Source organism: Humulus lupulus, chromosome 1 (assembly GCF_963169125.1).
Source record: "Humulus lupulus chromosome 1, drHumLupu1.1, whole genome shotgun sequence".
In the NCBI taxonomy this organism is placed as follows: domain Eukaryota; kingdom Viridiplantae; phylum Streptophyta; class Magnoliopsida; order Rosales; family Cannabaceae; genus Humulus; species Humulus lupulus.
In genome coordinates, this window is record NC_084793.1 from 219,289,272 (window position 1) to 219,313,632 (window position 24,361).

At 37.0% G+C, this 24,361-nt stretch overlaps 1 protein-coding gene across 1 annotated transcript; it reads right to left on the minus strand.

Moving 5' to 3' along the window:
- Positions 1 to 1,697: 1,697 nt before the first annotated feature.
- On the minus strand, positions 1,698 to 11,815 carry LOC133803506 (probable serine/threonine-protein kinase At1g54610). The gene is made up of 7 exons (XM_062241575.1): positions 11,148 to 11,815; positions 10,439 to 10,723; positions 9,855 to 10,172; positions 9,279 to 9,500; positions 8,676 to 8,767; positions 8,078 to 8,183; positions 1,698 to 2,273 (listed from the first exon to the last, which is right to left on the minus strand). The coding sequence occupies exons 1-7, from the start codon at positions 11,793 to 11,795 to the stop codon at positions 1,899 to 1,901; spliced, it is 2,046 nt and encodes a 681-aa protein (XP_062097559.1). The 5' UTR covers positions 11,796 to 11,815; the 3' UTR covers positions 1,698 to 1,898.
- Positions 11,816 to 24,361: the final 12,546 nt, after the last annotated feature.

A 24,361-nucleotide genomic window follows, 5' to 3' on the forward strand; every position in this document is an offset into this window, starting at 1 on the left:
ACCGAACTTACTCCCGAGAGCTGGCATGGCCTCAAAAGCCCAGTAAAGAAGTGCGGGTGCATAGCCATAGAAACTATACTTCGACTCCTTCTGTTTTTTGCTCAAACCCTCTTTCTTCTTCGCCTCGTAATGCTTCAATTGCTTCTGCATGTCCTTGTGAACTCCTTTAATAACCTTCTTGAAGTACAGCTTCCCCCACAGATACTTGAAAAAGTAGTCAAGATCCTCAACTATCTCCAGGGAATCACCCCATATCGTCGTTGTCTTCTCTGGGGCATTTAGTACCCCCTCTATCAAATAGCACAAACCCAGCTTAAATGCATCTTCTGGGTTTGTCGAGGCCTTCAGAGCATCTTCCAACTGGCCGAAACTAACCTTCGAATCACCATTAAAGTATTCATGGATGATCCGATCACTTAAAAGATGCTCTCTCAACTGGTTTGGGGGCGGAGTGTTCCCAAAATTCAGCCCGATGACTAGGGCAAACTCTGCAATCCCAAATTTGCAAAGAATGTTGCCCAAGTAGAAGTGGCCCTCTTCAGCCTTCTAGCTTTCCACCTTCCGCAACATAAGCTGATGCAGCAAAACCCCAGAAAAACTAAACGACTTAACCTTGAAGAATTGTCCCAACGAGCATGCCTGTGCCCGTTCAATTAGCCCGTGCCTCTTAAATTTCTCTATAAGGGTTTCCAAGTAAGCACTACCCCTATAGGTGACATGACCAGGAAAGTGCTTCTCCAATGGCACAATCAATTCAGGCATCTGGAAAAATAATGTTAAAAATACAATTTTAAATAATCTGGTAACTATCGAGGCCTATCGAGGCAGGTGCTAAATCAGTCATAAGTCTTATTCTATCGAGGCCTATTGAGGTCTATCGAGGCAAGTGCTAAATCAGCCGTGCATAAAAAATCTTGAAAAAAAAACTCAGATTTCTTCATTCCCCAGCCCCGATCTATCCTATGAACAAAAAATTAACAAATAAAGCAGACCCAGACAATTTATTGCAGAATAAACAAGTAAATCACTCTCATTTTTCTATTTCGGGGTTGTTTCGTTGATCTCTTGGGTTTTATCGCCTACCCGCCTACTCCGGTCGAGATTTCTTGCCACTGATGTGCAGTCGTCATCGTAGAAGACAATGCCCACAAATCTGACAACGAATGCGAAAGGAGAGTGAGAGACTTTGGGGATTTTGAATTCGGGACCGAGAGAGTGAGGGAGAGAATAGAGAGCATCCGAGAGAGTAGAGAGAGAAAGAGGGAAACAAATGACAAGGGTATTTTTGGAACTAAGGAAAATAATAGAATCAAATTGACATGTACATAATGGAAAGGTATTTTTGTTATGGTACCCGATTTAATGCAATTTCCCATAACACAGTCCTACTCCCAACTTTGGTTTTTTGTGGTTTCTGTTTTGATTTTATAGAGGCTAATATGTTAGCCCATTGTTTAGCCAATTTAGCTTTAGTTGATGAAGCACACGCGCTTGGTGGAATAGTGATCTTCCTTGTGTTCCTTGTTCTATCATTGAGGCAGACATGCCCGTTTCAGTGTAACTCTGTTTTGTCTTAATGAAGTTTATTCCTTTTTTAAAAAAAGAAAGTCATTCCACGAATTGTTTCTTTAAAAATAAATAAATAAAGAATCTCCAAACCAAAATAAGATTATTGTGCTCATTGCTATGAATGTAAATTTAGAGGCCAACTTATATTAAAAAATAAAGATAACCAAATCCATACGTATTTGAATGACAAAATGAATATCCAGTATATGAAGTATTTATAAATAGTAAGGAAAAGAAAATGAATTGATTTGGATATAAAGTTTATAATTATATAAGAACAATTCAATCTAGATCAACAATGATGATAATAGTAATAATAACTGATTATATTATTCTCTCTCTGATCCAAAGGATATGTCTGAGATTTCAGGATCACGATTTCGAAAATCCAAAGCAGAAAGAGACCTGAAATACTGAGCCAAGGCACTACCTTCCTTGGGGTTCATGATATCAGTGACTGATGCCTCTAAGAGAGTGAGGTTCTTCATATTCTTAAGAATATCCAAATTAATGTTCTTTAGACCCTTCGGATGAGCCTCACTTCTTGCAAATATCTTTTGGTGAGATTTGAGAATTGGAGATAAATATGTCTGAAATATCATCTGATTTTCTTCTTTTGTTTGCTTATTCGTTGATGATGTACTGCTGCTTGCACTGTTGCCAGTATCTTGGCTGTACATGTTTGGTTGATCAAAATTAGTTTCCTGGAAAAGAAAAAACAAAGGAAAAGGGTTAAATATATGGTAAGAATCAACCTGTCAGTTTCAAACAATACAGCAACAACAAGCCAGGGAACCAGAAAAAAAATGCACAGCCAAACAGAAACAGAAAATAGTCAGAATTCTCCTTCCATAAACTCTAGGATTCGAGAGCCTAGTCTCTCCAATTACTGTTTACAAATTCCACACCTCATTCTAACTTTTTGGGCCCCTTATATACTTAGGTACCCACTGAATAAACCTACACCCTCCCTTACATAATACTTGCTGTTATAACTACTTTCTCAGTCCCCAAACTACCCTTTCTCAGCTCTACTCTAACGTCTTCTAGCATAGACAAAGGTCAATGGTGGCCTATCAATACCGCCCGCTAGGAGTTTCACCTTGTCCTCAAGGTGAAATGTCGAAAATTGGTCTTGAATCATGCCAAAGTCCTCCCATGTTGCTTCAAAATCTGGTAAGTGACGCCACTTAATCAACGCCTGGGGAGCTTCCTTATGTGAACCTGGCCGAACTTCCAGAACTGATTCGGGCTCCAACATCCACTCTAAATCAGCCGTGAGACCTGCTGGAAGAACTGTTGCTTGTTGGTTTGGACCCAAGGCCTTCCGAAGGAGAGAGACGTGGAAAACTGGATGAATGGCAGCGGTGCTTGGTAAGTCCAAGCGGTAAGCAGCAGCCCCAATTCGTGCAGTCACTTTAAAAGGCCCAAAATACCGAGGCGCCAACTTCTCATTAACGCGTTTAGCTACGGTGCGCTGCCTATATGGTCTCAACTTCACATACACCATCTCCCCCACGTCATAATGAACATCCCGCCGTTTCTTATCCGCTTGTTGCTTCATTTTCTGTTGTGCCCGCTGTAAATTATGTTTTAACAGTTCCAAAACAGCATCTCTTTCCGTCAAATTCTGCTCCACTTCCGCGACTTTAGTGCTGTTATACTCAAATCTAATCAATGGTGGAGGGTCCCGATGGTAGACAGCTCTAAAAGGAGTCATTCCCGCTGCCGAATGAAAGGAAGTATTGTACCAATACTCAGCCCAAGGTAGCCACTTCACCCATTGGCTGGGTTTAGAGCTCACAAAACAGCGGAGGTATGTTTCCACACAACGATTCACCACTTCCGTTTGTCCATCGGATTGTGGGTGATAAGCGGTGCTTTGCTTGAGTGCTGTCCCTTGGAGTTTAAACAACTCTTTCCAAAATAAACTCAAGAAGATTTTATCTCTATCGGAGACAACGGACCGCGGAATGCCATGAAGTTTCACCACCTCGCGCACAAAGACAGCCGCTATTGATGCTGCTGAATAAGGATGTCTCAACTGAATAAAATGTCCATACTTGCTCAAACGGTCGACTACCACCAATATAGAATCAAACCCATTTGATGTGGGCAGCCCCTCAATGAAATCCATGGAAATATCTTCCCAAACTTGTTCCGGAATGGGCAAAGGTTGCAACAACCCAGCAGGAGATTGAGCCAAATATTTGCTTTGTTGACACACCGAACATTCCATAACAAATTTCTGCACATCCTTCCTCATTCCTTTCCAATACAAGTCAGCGGCTAGTCTTTGAAATGTCTTAAAAACTCCCGAATGACCCCCCACTTTGCTGCCATGGTACTCTTGCAATAGCAATGGTATAAATGGTGAAGAGGATGGCAAAACCAGCTGCCCCTTAAACTTGAGACAGCCTTGAAATAAAGAAAAGCCCCCACTCGGCTTGCCCATGGATAACTCCTTTATGATTCCAGCCAACGTTGGGTCGCTTGCAACATGTGCTTGTAAGTCCGGAATAGAAATGAGGTTTGGAACCGAAATGGCAGCGAGGATGGGCTCCCCATGGAGTCTTGATAACGCGTCGGCAACCTTGTTTTCTAACTCGGGTGGGTATTGGATATCAAAGTCATATCCAAGTAACTTTGTGAGCCACTTTTGATGTTCTAACGCTACCAGCCGTTGTTCCAACAGAAATTTCAAACTTTTTTGGTCAGTCCGCACCAAAAACTTCCTTCCAAGTAAATATGGGCGCCATTTAAGCACCGCCAACACTATGGCCATCAATTCCCTTTCATACACCGACTTAAGCTTATCTCTGGCTGATAATACCTTGCTGAAATACGCTATTGGCTGTCCTTGTTGCATTAAAACAGCCCCCAATCCCACGCCTGAAGCATCCGCCTCCACCACAAAAGGTTCCGCAAAGTTGGGCAGCGCCAAAACAGGGGCAGAACTCATGGCTTCCTTAAGCCGATTAAAAGCATCTTGGGCTTCCGTTGACCACCCAAACGCATCTTTTCTCAGCTGGTCTGTCAAAGGCCTTGCAATACCTCCATACCCACGCACAAACTTACGGTAATAGCCAGTCAAACCCAAAAATCCTCTAAGTTCGCGAACTGATTGTGGGGTTGGCCACTCTTTCATTGCTGAAATCTTGCTTGAGTCGGCTGAAACACCCTTGGCTGAAATTATATGACCCAAATATTCCACCCTCTCTTGTGCGAACAAACATTTCTTGTGATTGGCATACAATTGGTGAGTTAATAAGCAGTCCAAAACCAAGCTGAGATGGTGCATGTGCTCCTCCAATGAGCTGCTATACACCAAAATATCATCGAAAAAAACCATAACAAACTTGCGTAAATAGTCGCGAAAAACCTCATTCATAAGGGCTTGAAATGTGGCTGGGGCATTGGTCAACCCAAATGGCATGACTAGAAATTCATAGTGTCCATCATGGGTGCGAAAAGCAGTCTTCTCCACATCCTTGGCAGCCACTCTAATTTGGTGATAACCCGACTTTAAATCCAGCTTTGAAAACACTTGGGCTCCATAGAGTTCGTCTAACAACTCATCAATCACGGGGATGGGAAATTTATCAGCCACCGTCTCCCTATTCAACGCCCTATAATCCACGCAAAAACGCCAACTCCCATCTTTCTTTTTCACTAGAAGGACCGGGCTCGAAAATGGACTTGTACTTGGGCGAATAATACCCGCTTGTAGCATCTCTAAGACCAGCCGTTCAATCTCATTTTTTTGCACCTGAGCATAGCGATACGGCCTCACCGAAACAGGCTGCGACCCGGGCTTAAGTGTGATGACATGCTCCCTAGCTCGGCTAGGAGGGAGACCCGACGATGACTGAAATACTTGCTGGAATTTCTGTAAAACAGAGTTAATGGCTGCTGGAATTGCAGGAATGGCCGTCTCTTCCTCTGTAATTAACGCCCCAAAGTGAACCCAAAACCCTTGGGCTTCCCGTTCTACCGAACAAATCATGGCTTTCAATGTAATGGGCGACTTACACAAACTTGGGTCTCCTTGTAATGTTATCCAAGTTCCTGCCATTTCAAACTTCATGATCATTGTACGCCAATTCACTTGCATATTGCCCAGCGTTTCCAGCCATTTAATCCCCAAAATTACATCAGCTCCTCCCAATTCCAGCGGAAGAAAGTCCGTCACCACCCGCAAAGCTCCCAAATCCAGCTCAACTTGTGCACATATTCCTTCCGTCCGCACTTTCCCACCGGTGCCTAACAACACCCCATAACACGTAGTTGCTGTAATCGGTATCCCTGTAGCCGATACAACGTCCATAGAAATAAAATTATGGGTCGCGCCGCTGTCGATGAGTACCGTTACTGGTTGTTGTCCAATATGGCCAGCCAACTTCATTGTATGGGCGGATGAAATGCCCACCAAGGAATTGAGGGACAAGGTTGCCAAAGTTTCTTCGCCGGCTGTAAGTTCCTCTGAATCTGGCGAAGGTGGCGGGGAGTCATCTGTGTTCGCATTATCCTCTTCATCTTACAATAAAAGGACCTGTAATGCTCGCTGTTCGCACTCATGACCGCGAAAAAAATTCTTATCGCACTTGAAGCAAATACCCCGCGCGCGCTTGTCTTGGTATTCGGCTTCTATAAGCCGTCGGAACTGCTGCGTTTTGGGTGGTTGACCGGCGACGGAACTGGGAACGGTCGTGCGTGTAGGCGGTGACGAGGACGGTGCACTTGAGGCTGGGTGTCCGTACGCGTTCGGCTGAGGCACACGGTAAGCAGACTGGTTTAGGGCTTGTTTCAAATGGGCTGGAAATGACTGAGTTGATTTAGTCGAACTGGGCCGAAACCCAAGGCCCAAATGCAGCAACTGGTTTCCTTCTTCAACCCTCTGTGCTGTATCCATGATTTGGGCTAACCCAATGGGTTGCAGAATATGCAGAGCAGCTTTTATCTCATCCTTCAGACCTCTCATGAAGCTGCCTTCCAAAATATGCTCAGGGATATCTGGAACACGTGAAGCAAGGACCTCCCAACGCACCCGATAATCCTTGACTGTGGACGTTTGGATGATCGACAGAAGCTCCTCAGACAATGACCCAATCGGTGCCGCACGGAATCGCAGTAAAATCAGCCGTTTCAGCGTTGCCCAGGAAGTGATCGGACTTCTCTGATTTTCCCATTGGAACCACGTTAAGGCATCCCCATCGAGTTCGATGATTTCCGTCTCCAACATTTGTGGCTCCGTCAAATGCATCAATAAGAAATATCTCTCTGTTCTGTAAACCCAACTGTCGGGGTTATCCCCGGAAAACAGCGGAAGCTCCATTCGAGGTGGCCGATAATCATGGCTGAAGGTCTGGCCCGCAAACGGCGGCTCCGATGATGGTTGTTGCTGATCGTGAGGCTGGCTGGAAGGTTCCCCAATGATCGGGGGTGTGGGGGAAAAATTCTGGCCGCCTGGTGAATGCTCCTCCTCCATCGTGCGTCGCTGCCTGTCGGATTCCATGGTCATAGAGCCCCCCGTCGGCTTCCCCGATGCCTGTAACAGCTGAGCCAAATGAGCCACCAAGAAATCCATCTTCTTCTCCATAGCCGGTAGCCTAAGAACCTCTGTCTTCATCGATTCCAGCTCTTTGGGAAGGTGCTGAAATTCAATTCTGAAGCCATCCAATTCCTTCCTAACTTCCGACTGCAACAACTCCATTCTCTCCTCCAATACTTCCGTTTGCAGATCTTTTTTTGGCCCCATGAGATCGAATGCTCTGATACCACTTTGGTAAGAATCAACCTGTCAGTTTCAAACAATACAGCAACAACAAGCCAGGGAACCAGAAAAAAAATGCACAACCAAACAGAAACAGAAAATAGTCAGAATTCTCCTTCCATAAACTCTAGGATTCGAGAGCCTAGTCTCTCCAATTACTGTTTACAAATTCCACACCTCATTCTAACTTTTTGGGCCCCTTATATACTTAGGTACCCACTGAATAAACCTACACCCTCCCTTACATAATACTTGCTGTTATAACTACTTTCTCAGTCCCCAAACTACCCTTTCTCAGCTCTACTCTAACGTCTTCTAGCATAGACAAAGGTCAATGGTGGCCTATCAATATATTATGAGATAAAGCCAATTTTGTCAAAACAAAATACAATTGGTTATAAAAAGGTGTGTCACTTAACAAAACTGTATTTTTACTTTTCCTTAAAAAGACTATCCTTTAGTACTTCCTTTTACCAGAAAAAGGCTTTAAAAATTCTCTTCTTTTCTAGTAATGAAAGGTACCAAGATTAAAGTTTCTCTATTGAGGAATAATTAATCCTGAAAAATAGATATTATTTAGGAGCTTTTATTTGCTAGCTAGAGTTCATCCAAAGGTCTCTTCCTACAAGGAATCTCTAGAATGAAAACTCCATGATCAAGATTTGTCCAATAAATTGTTCTGAAATCTCATGCACACCGTATTACATGAAATGAAAGTTATCACTGCAAGTTTACCTTGTTAGAAGGTTCATTAGCACGTCTAGCCTGCTCACGAAGTAGCTCCTGTCGACGAGCTTTGTGATCTGTCTGAGATAATTTCTTTGATCTTGAATTCCTCGGCCTGAAAGAAGAAAAAACCGAATCAATTAAGTCAAGAAAATAAACCTTCAGCCACCTTATCCAATAGAACCTAGACCACTGGTTTTGATAGCAAATGAAAATTCTATGAGGTGGTGGCTTCCCAAACAATCTAAAAATAAACTTTTGATTCAAATTATCCAGTAAATAAGAGAGACCATAGTAGTCTTCCAGTATAATATGTCAATGGAAAGAAAAGAAAATACATTACAATATATTTCACTGGCGGTGAAATGTTACACCTTAAAATGTTTTTCCTTGTTTGTGTTCAGCTGTATGATGTTATAAGTTAAAAAAAATGAAAATATACAAATTCCAATTTTCCATCCAACTATTTCAAATTCATCTTAAAATATATTCAATACTTTGAAACTTAACTTTCCATTGTAGCTTACTTTTCATACTATATTCAAATAGGACAGAAAGATTAACAGGAAGTCAAATGCGGAAGGTTAAGTTACAAAGTAAAACATACTTCTTGTCCTTGGTTTGAGTTGCTTCATTCTCCTCTGTGTAGATAACTGGTAGTGCTGAAAGTTCACACGCCAAGGGACTTGCACAAAAGAACTGCAACCAGAAAGAATACTCAGAAGAGAGACCATGAATAGTATTTTTGACCCAGTCCTTGAAAAATCAAGAGGGAAATAGAAGAAGAGTTTATTAACAAAGTTGTACCTCTACGTGACTAATTCTTTCTTTATTTATCATGTTTTTTTTCTTCTAGACTCGTTTTGAAAGTACTAATTAAAGGGATAATCCTCTAAATAATCAGCAGAACTTTATAGGCATTATAGGACTGCAGTTGTAGGCAACAGTGTTCATGAATTGAAAGACTAGTATGTTTTCTATTGACATTCAAAAATCTTCTCAAGCATTGTTTCTTCTTCTATCATACTAGGGGTGGTTTAATCATTATTGGAGAAAAATATATATTAAAATGCAGTGATTAACTTTCCTCCTTTGCCTAATTCTCTTACGGTTTATGACAAAATCTACACTCTTTTACACTGTTTGAATCTTCTTGTTTCAAGTTTCACCTAAACAAGGAGAAGGGGTAGCAAATTCTCTCTGTACTCACATTACTTTGAAGAGCAGAAGCAGCAGTGCCTCGGCATGCTGGGTCTAAAGCAAGAAGTTGGGTCAATAGACCATAAGAAGAGTATGGAAAATTCCTGAAGACTTCTTCATGAGTAGGTTTGTAATGCTGAGGTGGCCGAAAGCTTGTTGGTAGTTTCATTTTTTTCCAGTAATCATCTGAGGGTGCACCACAAAGCTTAAAGATCTTATGAAGTTGCTCAACCTGAATGCAAAACAATAACAGATATAAAATTTGCAGGTGTTAAATTACATCGTACAAGAATTTTTATTTGTGGCTTCAAAATAATAGCAGTACAATGTTGAACAGTACGAATATCAGAAATCTGGTCATGAAAAATAAGCAAGTGATCAAAGGACAAGAAGCAAAATAGAAAGTCATTTTTAGAAAGAGTAATAGTACATGTCATTTCTTTCCCTGTACCATTCTATAGTTTTTTCTCTTAGGATGACAAATTGATACTAATAACTTGTATGAGGGGGAAAAATGAAGTTGAATTAGTTTCACTCAATTTCCTTAATGGTTGATAATTTTGGAATTAAAAGGTAAGATGTTAACCTCTGTTCTGCCTGGCAAGAATGGTCGTCCAATGAACATCTCAACCAATAGACATCCAGCACTCCAAAGGTCAATACCAACTCCATAATCCGTTGAACCTAACAAAAGCTCTGGAGCTCTATACCAGAGTGTCACGACTCGGCTTGTAAGATGACACTTTGGTTTAGGAGGAAAGAAATTTGCGAGCCCAAAATCTGCAATTTTGAGTCGTCCACTTTTATCTACTAACAGATTGGAAGATTTAATGTCACGGTGTAAAATCCCCACCTCATGACAGTGATGGAGCCCAGAAAGCAGCTGTTGCATATAGCATTTGACCTGTATGCAAGACAACAATGTATGCCTGTGAGTTTCTTTAACCTCTGAAGAATAACACATGGATGGAGCTTTCAGTATGTATTCATTAGTTTAGTTGACATTTAAGTTTTCAAACAAAAAGGAAAAAGAAAGAAACATAAAGAACGTGACCGTGATCAATTTACAGATTCCTCAAACTTTCCAGTGGCAAAAAATCCCAAGTGCTCAACTGAAGCATAGGTTAAGTAGTTATTGTAAATGTAAGGAACATGAAGAGGAATGCAAACCTGTGCTTCATTGAGCTTCTGTCCCGAACGGGAGATAACTTTGGTCAAGTCTGCTTGCATGAAATCAAAAACCAGATAAAGACTATATTGCATTCTTGATGTGGCAAGCCCTTCAAGCTTAATGACATTAGGATGATCTAGCTTCCGTAGTATCATTATCTCTCTTGCCATGAACTTGATACTCTCAGGCTCTGATGTATCGAATCGGACCTTCTTCAAAGCAACAATCCTTCTGGTCCTTCTATCCCGGGCTTTGTACACATTGCTGTAGGTTCCATGGCCTATCTATATACACCAAACGTCCAAAATCAATTCAAACCTTATCTTACTATAAAATTGGAACAGGTCAGTCATTTTTCTATGTTTCTACAAAGGTATATAGACAATGAGAAATTTACAGGGAATTGAAGGAATGAAAAGAAATTTACTATTAGAAGGAAAGGTCTTATTAATGATTCCATGGTCATCTATTTATGTTCATTAAACAAAGTTCTGATTAAAATTTTGACCAAATATTGTGATTTTGTTCTTTCTCCGGGGACAAGGAGTGGGATTGATACTAGAAACAAGAACTGCAGCCCTGGCTAGATTTTCAAATAAAAGATTACACAAACAAATTTATCTTATAATAAAACGAAAGAAAAAAAATGCCTTGAATATATTGAACTTCGCTAAATGACAGAATCATTACAACTAGCAAAACACTAACCTTAGCAAGTTTATCATAGGAATCAGCACTCTTTGGAATCATACCAGCCAAAACCTCTGGAGCTATATTGTCTACAAGCCATTTAGGCCATCCATTAACAAGCTCATCGCCTCCTATATTATTCTTCTTCTTGTTCTTCTTCACAGTTTTCTTCGAAATACTTCTATTACTCCCGCCATTACTAGTCTCCTTCTCAAGCTCCGCTCCACCACCAAGATCGACCACACTCATTTTAATACCCTCAGTCTGAAACACCACTACTTTATCAACCTGTTTTCCAGTTATTGACCCATCCCCAGTTTTACTACCGCCAGCATAACCATATTCCTCTTTCAACCTCTGAACGCTGCCCCTGGTCTGGGTCGGCGAGTCGTCGTGCTTCGCCTGAACACAACCCATTATTCGTAGTCGGAGCCGAAGGAAGAATTCTCTGAATCGGTCCTGTTTGGCGGGAAGAAAAGATTCGATGGAAACTAGGTGACATAGTAATAGATAAAAGTGAAGAAATTTGTTGGGGAGTGCAGGGAACTTATTCGATGATATGCTGATGGGAAAAGAAAGTTTGATGCTTTGGCCTGCACTGCCTGGATTTTTGCTGGAGAGAGGACAGTCACGTAGCCCACTACATTTTGTCATTATCATTGTCATTGTCAACCTCTGGTTTTTCCGCCATGGAGTCTATGTTGAGCAACTCTCTCTCTCTCGCGGAGACTTTTAAAAAGTAGTTGAAATACCTAACTTTGGCGGGCATATGAGAGGAAGAACTGTACAAAAATAAATAATTAATTAATTTTAAAACCCTATCAAGTCAGTCATAATCATAATTATGTTAGTAAAAGTAAAACCTTGACACCTCTCCATAATAATAATAATAATAAATTATAATCACATAAAATCCTAAGAATAGTGTTAAATTATTTTATAAATAATATAATATTTTGATTAAATAAACTATGTCACAAATAATAGAGTGTGACAAATATTATTTGTCAAAAGTAACTTAGATTGTGAAGTTACAATTTGAGAAATGATAATCATATTAAATTTTGTAACATATAGAGTGAAGTTACAATTCTTAAAAATGATGATAATACGGTTTGTAACTCTCACAAATATTATCAATTGATGTGTAAAAGGAGTAAAACATCTTGGATTTGATTTTCATTAATTATAATATTTTATAGTTGTTGTGTACATGTTTCTAACTCCCAATGGGGTTTGGTTGAATTAGAAAATCTGATAGTGGATGAGAACTCTATAAATAGAGACAATTTTGCTCACTTATATGTATATGAAAAAGCACACTATATACATTAGAACACTTATGATGACATGCTAATCTTTAGAACAATATGCTAAGTATGTGAGAATATTTGATAAATCCTTAGAAGCATTTCTACGTAGTATTCCCAAAATATTCTTAAGATGGAGGAAATAGCTTTTAGGACAAAGGTTTTGAACCTTGTTTAAACCTTGAGATCTTCATCTTCTACCTCCTATCCTTATGATAATTTACACAAGTTATGTAATATTTTTCCTTCACTTGTGAAATATTATTAGTTAATGCTATATATTTTGTGTTAATTTTGATTGTAATAATCTTCATTGTTATATATTTCTAACAATCTAAAAGCTATTTATCTTAGAAGGTGATACAATCAAAGTTTCTATTGAAAGAGAATCAATGTGACACTCTTGACACATCACAAGAGGTGGTGGCTAGAAAGGAGATGGAGAACATTCATTTTATGGTAAGTGTAAAGGTTGGTCTCAAACCACTTATGGGTAAGCATGGTGGTTTAAATTTTATAATACATTATTTTACATAATAATGTAGTAAGATTTATTCACACGTTGATTTGTAATTTTTTGTACATACATGTTGGTGTAGTTTTGTGATGTGAGATCTATAAAATATATTATATGTCAGTATGTGATTAATTAACATATTGTGTAAACAATCTCTAGTGGATTATTGGGTAATGTGGTAGCATGTTATATAATTGTCTTATTTTGTGATGATGGGAAATAATTAGTGAAATTCTGTATTGTAATATCACCAAGTGATTTAAAATAAACAACTTAATTAAATATGGAATAATGAATAAGTTGTTTGGACAGATTCCCATTTTGTTAACACTACTTATGCAACTGTTTAAACGGAAACAGAAAAACAGGTAAAAAATTCAACACACAGGAATTTTTACGTGGTTCATATATCCTTTCAAATAACCTACATCCACGGGGCCACGCCCAGAGAATAAACCAATTAGTAAAGAAATAATGTGTCCAAAAGCATTGACTTAAACAATGTAAGACTCCCTCTTAAACTATTGCCGCAATCTTATTGTACTCTTCTCTACGAATCTGGTTTTGATAAAACGCTGATTCTCTTGAAATCCCTTCAAAAAATAGCGAGTGCTCACTTCCTTCCGAAGTGAGACTTAGATAGAATCCTCTCCCGAAGATCTTTATGAACTCGTTCACAATAGACACTACCTATTTACAAGGGACTAGATAGATATCCACAAGTACACTCAGCACTCTCACAAAGATTAATGTGAACAAACTTAATCTCTACAAATACAAACACTCTTCAAAATAACATAATGTTTACAAATATTCAAAATGGAAGAGCTGAAAATTCCAAAGTTCTTGGCAAGATACTTATAGGCAAGGAAATCGTCCAATGTCAGCATTCTCTGAGATCTTTGTAATCAATTTGCAAATTCCTTTGATTTAGGAAATCAGCCAGCTAGATGAATTATTTGTTGACAGAAAATGAAACTGATGAGTCAGCAATGCCATCAGTTTTATCTGGCAGAACGAACATGGTCATTTCTTTTGCCCATATTCATTTTCGACACCTTCTATATTCCAGAATGAACATAATCCCTAACAATAATCTTAAGATAATTGACATACATATTTTTACCAAATAATGTTTATTTGTGATAAATAAGGTAAAAAAATATTCACACTTAAAAGATATTTTCACACTAAAAAATCAGCTGAATCAATTTGATAATAAATCATGAATCAATAAGGATATGCTACTGATTTTTCTCAATTCATTTAAAATATTTTTGTCTAAATTAAAGTTAGCCAATAAAGGATTTTACAATCTCCCCCTTTGGCAACTTGATAGAAAAAAATATTTTAAGAGTTTATTTTGAAAGACCCTGCATAGAAAAACCAGGTTATAGCAAAATAGTAATGTAATTACTCCCCCTGAGAAAAACATCTCAATTGTAACTAATATCACAAACAACAAAATAAAAGAACAAACAACAAAATAAATAAAAATAAACCTTCTTACTCCCCCTTGTTGTCTATCAATAAGTCAAAGGAGTAAAAACAACACAAACGACAGAAACCAAATGAAAAGACACTTAAAGCGTTCTTTTACAATTTATTTAAACCGAAAAAGAGGAAAACAAAACAAAGGCAGAAACAGGTGGCCTCATTTGGAAGGACCCGCAGCAAATTGGGACATCATGGTGTGCTGAAGTTGCTCTATGGTCGAGAGACAAGTCTTGAGACTGTGAACTTCTGTCTGAATAGTTTCAGAGTGGTCTTGACACCAGCGAGTTCAGTAATGACAGAATCAGCATCGCCGGCTTTGAGAGCAATCCCTTTAGTCGTCTTGGAAGATGAGGATTCCTTCTTGAGTTTGTAATCTACACCAGTAGTGGGAGGTGTCACGATTTCATATTCCAACCGGAGAGGCTTTTGAGAATCAAGCAACTTATAGATCAAATGAGGAAACACCAAATATTGGCCTTTCTTTTTGGCTTTTCCTAAGGCAGTGATCTGATAAAAAATGAGGGTAGCAAGATCAACTTGAAGACCAGTCCCGACTTTGAATAGAAAGAAGGTCGTGTCAAAGGTAATGGTGGAGGTATGAGTGGTGGGTATACATTTGTTGATGGAAAATTTGTGAAGCACGGCATAGTAATGAGTAAGATCAGTCACTTTGAGAACCAAGTGTTGTTCCCAAACCATATTCTATCCCACCAACTCAGATAAAACCTTATCTTTGCTGAACTCCACAGCATCATTGATAACAGCAGAAGGTATATTGAGAACCTTGGCAATTTCAGCAGCACTAAACAAATACCAATGGCCTTGACCATAAACTTGACCAAACATAAAAGACTTGCTATCAAACAAATCATCATTAAGATTAGCATAGAATTCTTGAACAACCCGAGGAAAAAATCCATCAAACCCAGTTAGAGAACCTAACCACTCTCTATCCTCAATATTCTTAATGACCCCAAACACTCTATGGGCAGAGAAAGAAAAAAATTTCTCACAAATAACATCTCGATGCACATAATCTTCATATTTTTCTCATTGTCATTGAAACAGAAATTCAAAGAGTGAGATTTAAAAGATGAACCTGATGTGGCTTTAGGAACCACTGGAGACTTTGTGCGGATCTCAGGAATTTTCACAAATTTCTTGCCCTTTGGAGAAACAAGAGGGTCCTCTAATGGGTCGGATTCAGCTTCAGATGCAACATCATCATCAATTGAGGCATCATCTTCAAGAGGATCAACATCAGAGGGTACAAAAGCTTCAGATGGGTCAGATTCAGAGGAGGAACAAGGAGGAGGAATCTTCTTCACCTTTGTCCGAAACTTGGAACCCATGGGAGAAGATGCCTTTGGAGTGGAATCCGAAGGATTAGAACCTTTGGACCTAAGGGTTTTTTGAGAAGGGGAAACCTGGAACCACCCTTTGTTTTTCTTCTTGGGTGTAAGAACATCAGGAGATGTAGAGGAATCGGAATGGGTTTTGGCTGAATCACCTTCTTGATCAGAGACATCATCAGAGAGGGATGCTCGGGCCTTTTTGGAAGACCCATGAACAATGGCGAGTGGAGCCACCGTTGAAGGAGGTCAGATGGAGCTTTGGGGGCTTTGAGGTCAAGAATAACCATGACTTTGCTCGTGGTGGTGGTTGCGGCAATGAGGCTGGGTTGAGACAATGTGCTCTTTCAAGCCTTTTTCTTGGTCAGGGATGGAGATGCAGTCAACGAGCCAGCCTTCAAATCCTTGAGAGACCGAGAGCCACTTCCTCTAGTTTTCACCATGGTTGCAAGACAAAGAGAGAAAACCACCACAAGGAAAAGAGAAACCGAAGAAGAAGAAGGATGGAGACGGTTGTGAGAATGGGGCCTAGGATGTCCGAATATAAAGAATGAGAGAGATAGGGATTTGATCTTTATTCCCTTTTTGAGAATTAAATGAAATATACACTTTTGTAAAGTACACGATAATATCCAAAAAAAAAATAACTGCCAACATTAGAACACAAAACAAAATTGGGAAACAAGCCATAATAGGAAACTTTTGATCTTAAAAAAATATGTGATAAAGACAAAACAAAATTGATACAACATGCCCTTTTTGACACACACAAATTCGATTCTCCTTTAAATGTATTAATATATATATTTTTTATATATATATAACCAAATGTACCAAAAATATCTCATTTTGATTTGTGCCCAAAGTCTTCGTGCCCTTGTCTGAGGAGAGAGAAACAATTATTAATTCATAACAAATTTTTACTATAAGGTTAGAAAATATATTTAATATAAATCATGCTTTTATTTAAACAATATCACAAAATATTTACTCCTTTCACAAAAAATATTTCATCCAAATCAATGAGTGTGTATGAGTCTTACAAATTTTTCCAACAGTATATCTTAAGCATTTGTGTGTGATTGTGAAAGCAGAGATCATTGCCTTGTATGGAAATTTTAGCATTTTTTAGGGACATTGCCCTATGTGGCAATTTTTAGCCTTTTTATCAAAGAGTACCCAAATTAGACGATTTCACACTACACTGAAGGCAGCCTTTATCAGTGGTAGAGTATCTTCTACATAATTTTTGTTACATAGTTCCAACTTACTCAAAGATAGCAATTACACAACAGTGTAGGTAGCTCTATTCTAAGATGGAGCCTGAAAGTACTTTTCAAGGATCAAATGCTCATACACTAAACACATATTGATTCGGAAGAATATCAATTGAAGGGACTATTTATTTTGATTTTATTTTTTTTCAAAAATTACGCATGATATATATTAACTATAAATTCTAACCTGAAGTAAAAATATATTTTGACAAAATGATTGAGACTTTTTCGGTGGACAAGGACAAGAAGAAATTATGCAACTTGTTCTAGCACAGGGATATGGCACAATACAAACGTGAATTAATTAGGACACACCCCCAAGGATTTCTTGAGGGAATTAAACCTGACTATATCAAGGGCTTTTGTAAAAATATCTGCAATTTGTTTGTCTGTCTCAATATATTCTAAGATCAAAGTTTTATTTTCAACAAATTCCCTGATAAAGTGATGACGAATGTCAATGTGTTTAGTGCGAGAGTGTTGAACAAGATTTTTGAGATATTAATTGCACTAGTGTTATCACAAAAAATAGTCAAGATTTTAAGATCAAATCCATAATCTGTCATCATTTGTTTCATCCATAATAATTGAGTATAAAACAGCTTCCTGCAGCTATGTACTCAGCCTCAGCAGTTGACAAGGAGATTGAATTTTGTTTCTTGCTATGCCAAGAAACCAGATTGTTTCCCAGATAGAAACATCCACCACTTGTACTTTTTCTGTCATCTGCATTGCCTGCCCAATCAGAATTACTAAAACAAACAAGGTTAGAGTTTGTTTCCTTTGACTACCAAATTCCTGACTCCTGAGTACCATTCACATAGCGAATGATTTGCTTTATAGCTATCACATGAGATTCCATAGGATCCCCTTGATACCTAGCACATACCCCAACACTGTAGCCAATGTCAGGACGACTAGCTGTGAGATACAGAAGACTTCCAATCATGCTTCTGTACAATGTTGGATCTACTTTTACACCATTTTCATCCTTGGTCATTTTGATCGTGGTTCCCATTGGTGTTTTGGCATGTTTAGCAGACTCCATCCCAAATTTCTTGATCATATTTTTTGCATACTTACTTTGAGAGATGAAGGTTCCATCTTCTGACTATTTGACTTGCAGCCCTAGAAAATAGTTTAACTCACCTACCATGCTCATTTCGAACCCATCTGTCATTTGTTTAACAAACTCAATCACTAAGGTGTTAGAAGTAGAGCCAAAAACAATATCATCAACATAGATTTGTGCAATAACAATATCAAAATCAACATTTTTATGAAAAGAGTTTTATCGAATCCTCCTTTTTTATAACCATTCAAAACAAGAAATTGAGTCAATCTTTCATACCAAGCTCTAGGGGCTTGTTTTAAACCGTAGAGAGCCTTTTTAAGTTGAAAAACATGATCAGGATAATGTGGATCTTCAAAACCTTTTGGTTGTTCAACAAATGCTTCTTCATTCAAAATTCCATTTAAAAAGGCAGATATAACATCCATTTGGAATAATTTAAAACCAACAATACAAGCAACAGCCAATAGCAATCTTATTGACCCAAGTCTTGCGACAGGGGCAAAAGTTTCATCGAAGTCAACTCCTTCAATTTGAGTATACCCCTGGGCAACTAGCCTAGCTTTATTTCTTAGTATTGTACCAAATTAATCAGTTTTATTTTTGAAGATCCATTTTGTACCAATAACATTGGTATGATTTGGTCTAGGAACAAGAGTCCATACCTCATTTCTTGTGAATTGTTCTAATTCCTCTTGCATTGCTTTTATCCATGACTCATCACTCAAAGCTTCTTTCACATTTTTTGGTTCAAAGCTAGATGTAAAGCAAACGAATTGAACCAAATTCACATACCTTTTTCTTGTCACCATACTTTCTTCAATATCACCAAGAATGAGATCTAAAGGATGATTCTTTTTAATTATGGCAGAAGGTTCTCTCTGTATTGAATCTGTGATGATTTATGGCCCTTCCTTTGTTGGTCGTTCAGATGATGTTGGAACAGATTCAGCTTCTATTGCAACTTTTTCTGTATAAGAAGGCACAACATCACCTATTGTCACAGTAGGAGATTCTGTCTGAGAAATTTTTGCAATGAACCTATCAATTTCTTCTTCATTTGAATATTAAGAAAAATCTTTTAAATCATCAACAACAACATTGGATGATTCCATAACAGTTTGAGTTCTCATGTTATAAACATGATAAGTTCTACTATTCATAGAATATCCAAGAAATACTCCTACATCACTTTTTGAATCAAATCTTCCGACATTCTCACGATCTCTAAGAATATAGCATATACACCCAAAAACATAAAAGTAACTTACATTGGGCTTACCTTTCCAAATTTCGTAAGGAGTTTTGGAGGTACTTGGGCGAAGAAAAGCTCGATTGATTGTGTAGCAAGCAGTGAATATTGCCTCTGCCCATGATCTTTTGGAGAGTTTCTTACTGTTCAGCATTACTCTAGCCATTTCTTGCAAGGTTCTATTTTTTCTCTCAACAACCCCATTTTGTTCAGGAGTTTTGGGAGCTGAGAACTCATGAGAAATACTTAGAGATTTACAAATATCATCATAAGCAGTATTCTCAAATTCCTTACCATGATCACTTCTGATTCTCACAATCTTACCTATATTGCAATCATTTTCAACTCTTAATTTTATGCAAAGATTTTTAAAGGCATCAAAAGTGTCTGATTTTTCCCTTAAAAAGTCAACCCAAGTAAAACGAGGAAAATCGTCAACACACTCAAATCTGTACCTTTTTCCATTAATACTTTCAACTTGAATGGGACCCATGAGATCCATTTGCAAAAGTTCAAGAACTTTTGAAGTATTAATTCTTGTAACACTTGTGTGGGAGTTTTTTAATTGTTTCCCCAACTGACATGGTTCACATTTACCTGTAGATTGTTTACCCAATTTGGGTAACCCATGAACTAACCCTGCACTTGCAATCTTTTTCAAACTTTTGAAATTTATATGACCCAGTTTTTCATGCCATAAGTCAGTGGTATTACCTATAGCCGAATGACATGTGAGAGTTGGTGAAAGTGTATAACAATTATCAATAGATCTATATCCTTTCAATTCACTTATACTATTTTGATCAATAACATTGCAATCATCATGAGAAAAATTTACTTTGAAGCATTGATCACAAATTTGACTTACGCTAATTAAATTAGCCTTAAGGCCTTCAACAAGCAAAACATTTCTCAATTTTGGTAATCCATCAAGACTTAGGGTTCCTTTTCCAACAATATTACCTGACATACCATCACCAAAAGTTACAACACCACATTTCAAAGATTTGAAATTTGTGAGTATATTTGCATCACATGTCATATGTCTAGAACATCCACTATCAAAATACCAAGATTTAGAGGCACGAGATTTATGACAAGTAAAAGCAGCAAGACAATTTGTTCTTGTTTTTACAATCCAAACACTTTTTTATGGTTTTTTCATAACCTATTTTGTTTTACTATAATGATTGAAATAATTGTTTTTGAAAAAATTCATTATAGTAAAACATTTGGGTCGGATGTGCCCTTCCACTCCACAAAAATGATAAATTGGAATGAACCGATATATTTTATTTCTTTTGGGAAACTTGGTCTGTTTAACAGATGTGGAAACAGATTGTACCTTTGTAGCATCACTTTTGTTAGATGTATCTACAAAGACGTTAGTGGTTGAGCTAGAATGAATGCCAGATTTCACAAAAATGGTTTTGCCTTTCGATTTAAAACCATCATATCGTAATCCAGAAAAATTACCAACTTTTTGTCCTGCACCAATAACATCATCCAAGATCCTAGAATTTGGATTAAGCATTTTAACACCTTTAACCATGTGATTAATTTCATTTGATAATCTCTTATTTTCACAATCTTTGGCAATAACTTTATCCTCAAGATTCTTCACAATGTTTTCAAGTTCATCATTTTTTTCTGTAAGGATTTGTTATTGCTTGCCATTAAGTGATTATCATAACAAACCTTTAACCATTGATCATACATATCTTTGTACGATTCTTTCAAAGAGTTCGCATCCAGATCAGACTCACTGGATTCACATTCAGAGTTTTCTTCTTGAACTATGTTGTTCAAACAAACAAGCCTTTTATTAACCTGCGAATTTATAGTTAATCTAGAAACAACAGAGGTTAAGGCAAGGTTTGAGTTATCTTCTTCATCGCTACTTTCAGAGTCCTGATTAGTACAAGTAGCTGCCATTACCTTTTTATTTTTCTTCAGTGTATTGGCACATTCAGATTGAATATGACCAAATCCTTCACATCCCCTGCATTGCACACCTCTTTTATTGCTATTGTCAAAAGGTTTAGAGAAATGATTACCTTTGGAAGATTTGAACGTGGATTTTTTGTTACCAATCTTTTTCATGTATTTTTGAAAAAATTTGGTCAACAAAGCCATTTCATCTTCATCATTATTTTCATCTGTATCTTTCTTCTTTGATGATTTGAGAGCAACTGATTTTCTTTGGGAGCACTTGGTTTTTCCTTTTGATGAATTTGCTGATTGAGTTCAAATGTTCGTAGTGAACCCATCAACCCCTCTACTTTCATTGTGTCAAGATCTTTTGCCTCCTCAATTGCTGTGAGCTTTGTTTGAAACCTGTCAGGAAGCACTCTAACAATTTTTCGAACTAACACATTATTTTCCAATTTTTCACCCAAAGCAAAATATTCATTAGCAATGTGAGATAGTCTTTCATAGAAATCAGTGAGAGACTCAGTTTCTGTCATTCTAAGATTTTCAAATCTTGTAGTTAACATAACAAGCCTAGAATGCTTGACATCAGCCTTCAAATTGAGTTTGAAGGATTTCCCAAGCTTCTTTGGCAGATTCACAAGAGGATATTAATTTTATGTATCCTTCACCAACTCCATTAAAGATAGCATGCAAGGCTTTATTGTTATAACTAGACAATTTATCTTCAGCATCGGTCCAATTAAGTTCAGATTTTACCTTTGTTACATCATTTGATTCAGATGAAGGTGTCCAACCGGTTAAAATTGATCTCCACGCCTTTTCTTTTTGAGATTTAATAAAGGTTCTCATCCTAACCTTCCAATAAGGATAGTTAGAATCATTCAGTAAGAGAGGGTGAGTTGTAGATCCACCTTCTACAAAGAAAGACATTTCACAGGGCACAAAACAAACGGAAAAATACAAGATCTCACTAAGAGTTTAGTGACCTGCTCTGATACCAATTGAAATTCTGTATTTTAACATTACCAAGTGATTTAAAATAAACAACTTAATTAAATGTGGAATAATGATTAATTTGTTTAGACAGATTTCCATTTTGTTAACACTACTTATGCAACTGTTTAAACGGAAACAGAAAAACAGGTAAAAAATTCAACACACAGGAATTTTTACGTGGTTCAGAAATCCTTTCAGATAACCTACATCCACGGGGCCACATCCAGAAAATAAACCAATTATTAAAGAAATAATGTGTGCAAAAACATTGACTTAAACAATGTAAGACTCCTTCTTAAACTATTTCCGTAATCTTGTTGTACTCTTCTCTACGAATTTGGTTTCGATAAAACGTTGGTTATCTTGAAATCCCTTCAAAGAATAGCGAGTGCTCACTTCCTCCTAAAGTGAGACTTAGATAGTTACATCTCCCGAAGATCCTTATGAACACGTTCACAACAGACACTACCTGATTACAAGGGACTAGATAGATATCCACAAGTACACTCAGCACTCTCACAAAGATTAAGATGAACAAACTTAATCTCTACAAATAAAAACACTCTTCAAAGTAACATAATGTTTACAAATATTCAAAATGGAAGAGCTGAAAATTCCAAAGGCCTTGGCAAGATATTTATAGGCAAAGAAATCGTTCAAGGCCAGTATTTTCTGAGATCTTTGTAATCAATTTGCAAATTCCTTTGATTTAGGAAATCAGTCAGCCAGATGAACTATGTGTTGACAAAAAAGTCTACCGATGAGCCAGCAATGCCATCAGTTTTATCTGGCAGAACGAACATGATCATTTCTTTTGACCATGTTCATTTTCGACACATTCTTTATTCCAGAATGAACATAATCCCTTAAAATAATCTTAAGATAATTGAATTACATATTTTTACCAAATAATGTTTATTTGTGATAAATAAGGTAAAAAAATATTCACACTTAAAAGTTATTTTCACACTAAAAAATCAGCAGAATCAATTTGATAATAAATCATGAATCCATAAGGATATGCTACTGATTTTCCTCAATAACTTTAAAATATTTTTGTCTAAATTAAAGTTAGCCAATAAAGGATTTTACAATTAGCATGATAATTTTATGAGCTTTATATGACATATATATATATATATATTGATTTTGTGAATTAATAGAATATGTTAATATGTGGAAAATGTGAAATTATATGTGTATGATATTTGAGATTTATGTTTACATATAAAATTATAAGAATCAAGAGAATTATTTGGGGATTTAAATTTTCTCATTTAAGTGTTGAGCATCTCAATTATGAGATAAGAAAAGATTAATCTAAATGGCTTACATCTCTTGATAAGTGTGTCTTGCTACTGCAAGAAAAATGGATCAAAAATTTATGAGATGCAATATCATATTAATCAATAGACATGAAGTCTAAAGCGTGGTAAAAAAAATTGAGAATTATTTAATAATAATTCTTAAATATTCATTGTCTCAATGAGGAGACATTACAAAATTGGAGAATCAATTTTGATTCTTAAAATAAAAAATAGTGAATGAATAAATGAGAATTTTGTTCATTTTTGGTTAAAGATAATAAAATAGTGACAAGATTAATTTAATCTCAATGAGGAGACATTTTTAATTGTAAAACCAGATTTAAAATTATGAGAAATCAAAACATTTAAATAAATCAACGAGAGTTTATTTTCTTTGATTTAAGTGTTTAAAATCAACATCTTTAAATTGATTTCAATGAGAAAATCAATTGATGTCAAAGTGGTGTTTTCAAAAGAATCTCAAATAGACTCTTAGAAAATGCACAAAAGTTGTATAAGTAATTTTGAGATTATTTGGACAACTAGAGTAAAATTAGTGACTTAATTGTTATCATGATTGTAAGTTATTTTGAGAATAACATAAAAATCATAATAAATGAAGAGATGTTATTAATCTTGGTATTTTAATTTAAATATCAAGAGAGTGTGTATTGTGTGAAATGTTAACATTATGTTATTAATAAAATATGAATAATT

Excerpts from the sequence above, each read along its gene's own strand:
- LOC133803506 (XM_062241575.1), bottom strand. The coding sequence starts at position 11,795 with ATGACAATGATAATGACAAAATGTAGTGGGCTACGTGACTGTCCTCTC. Across the intron at positions 10,173-10,438 it reads AGAAGCTCAATGAAGCACAG|GTCAAATGCTATATGCAACA; the intron begins GTTTGCATTCCT and ends TCTTGCATACAG. Across the intron at positions 2,274-8,077 it reads CTAATGAACCTTCTAACAAG|GAAACTAATTTTGATCAACC; the intron begins GTAAACTTGCAG and ends TTTCTTTTCCAG.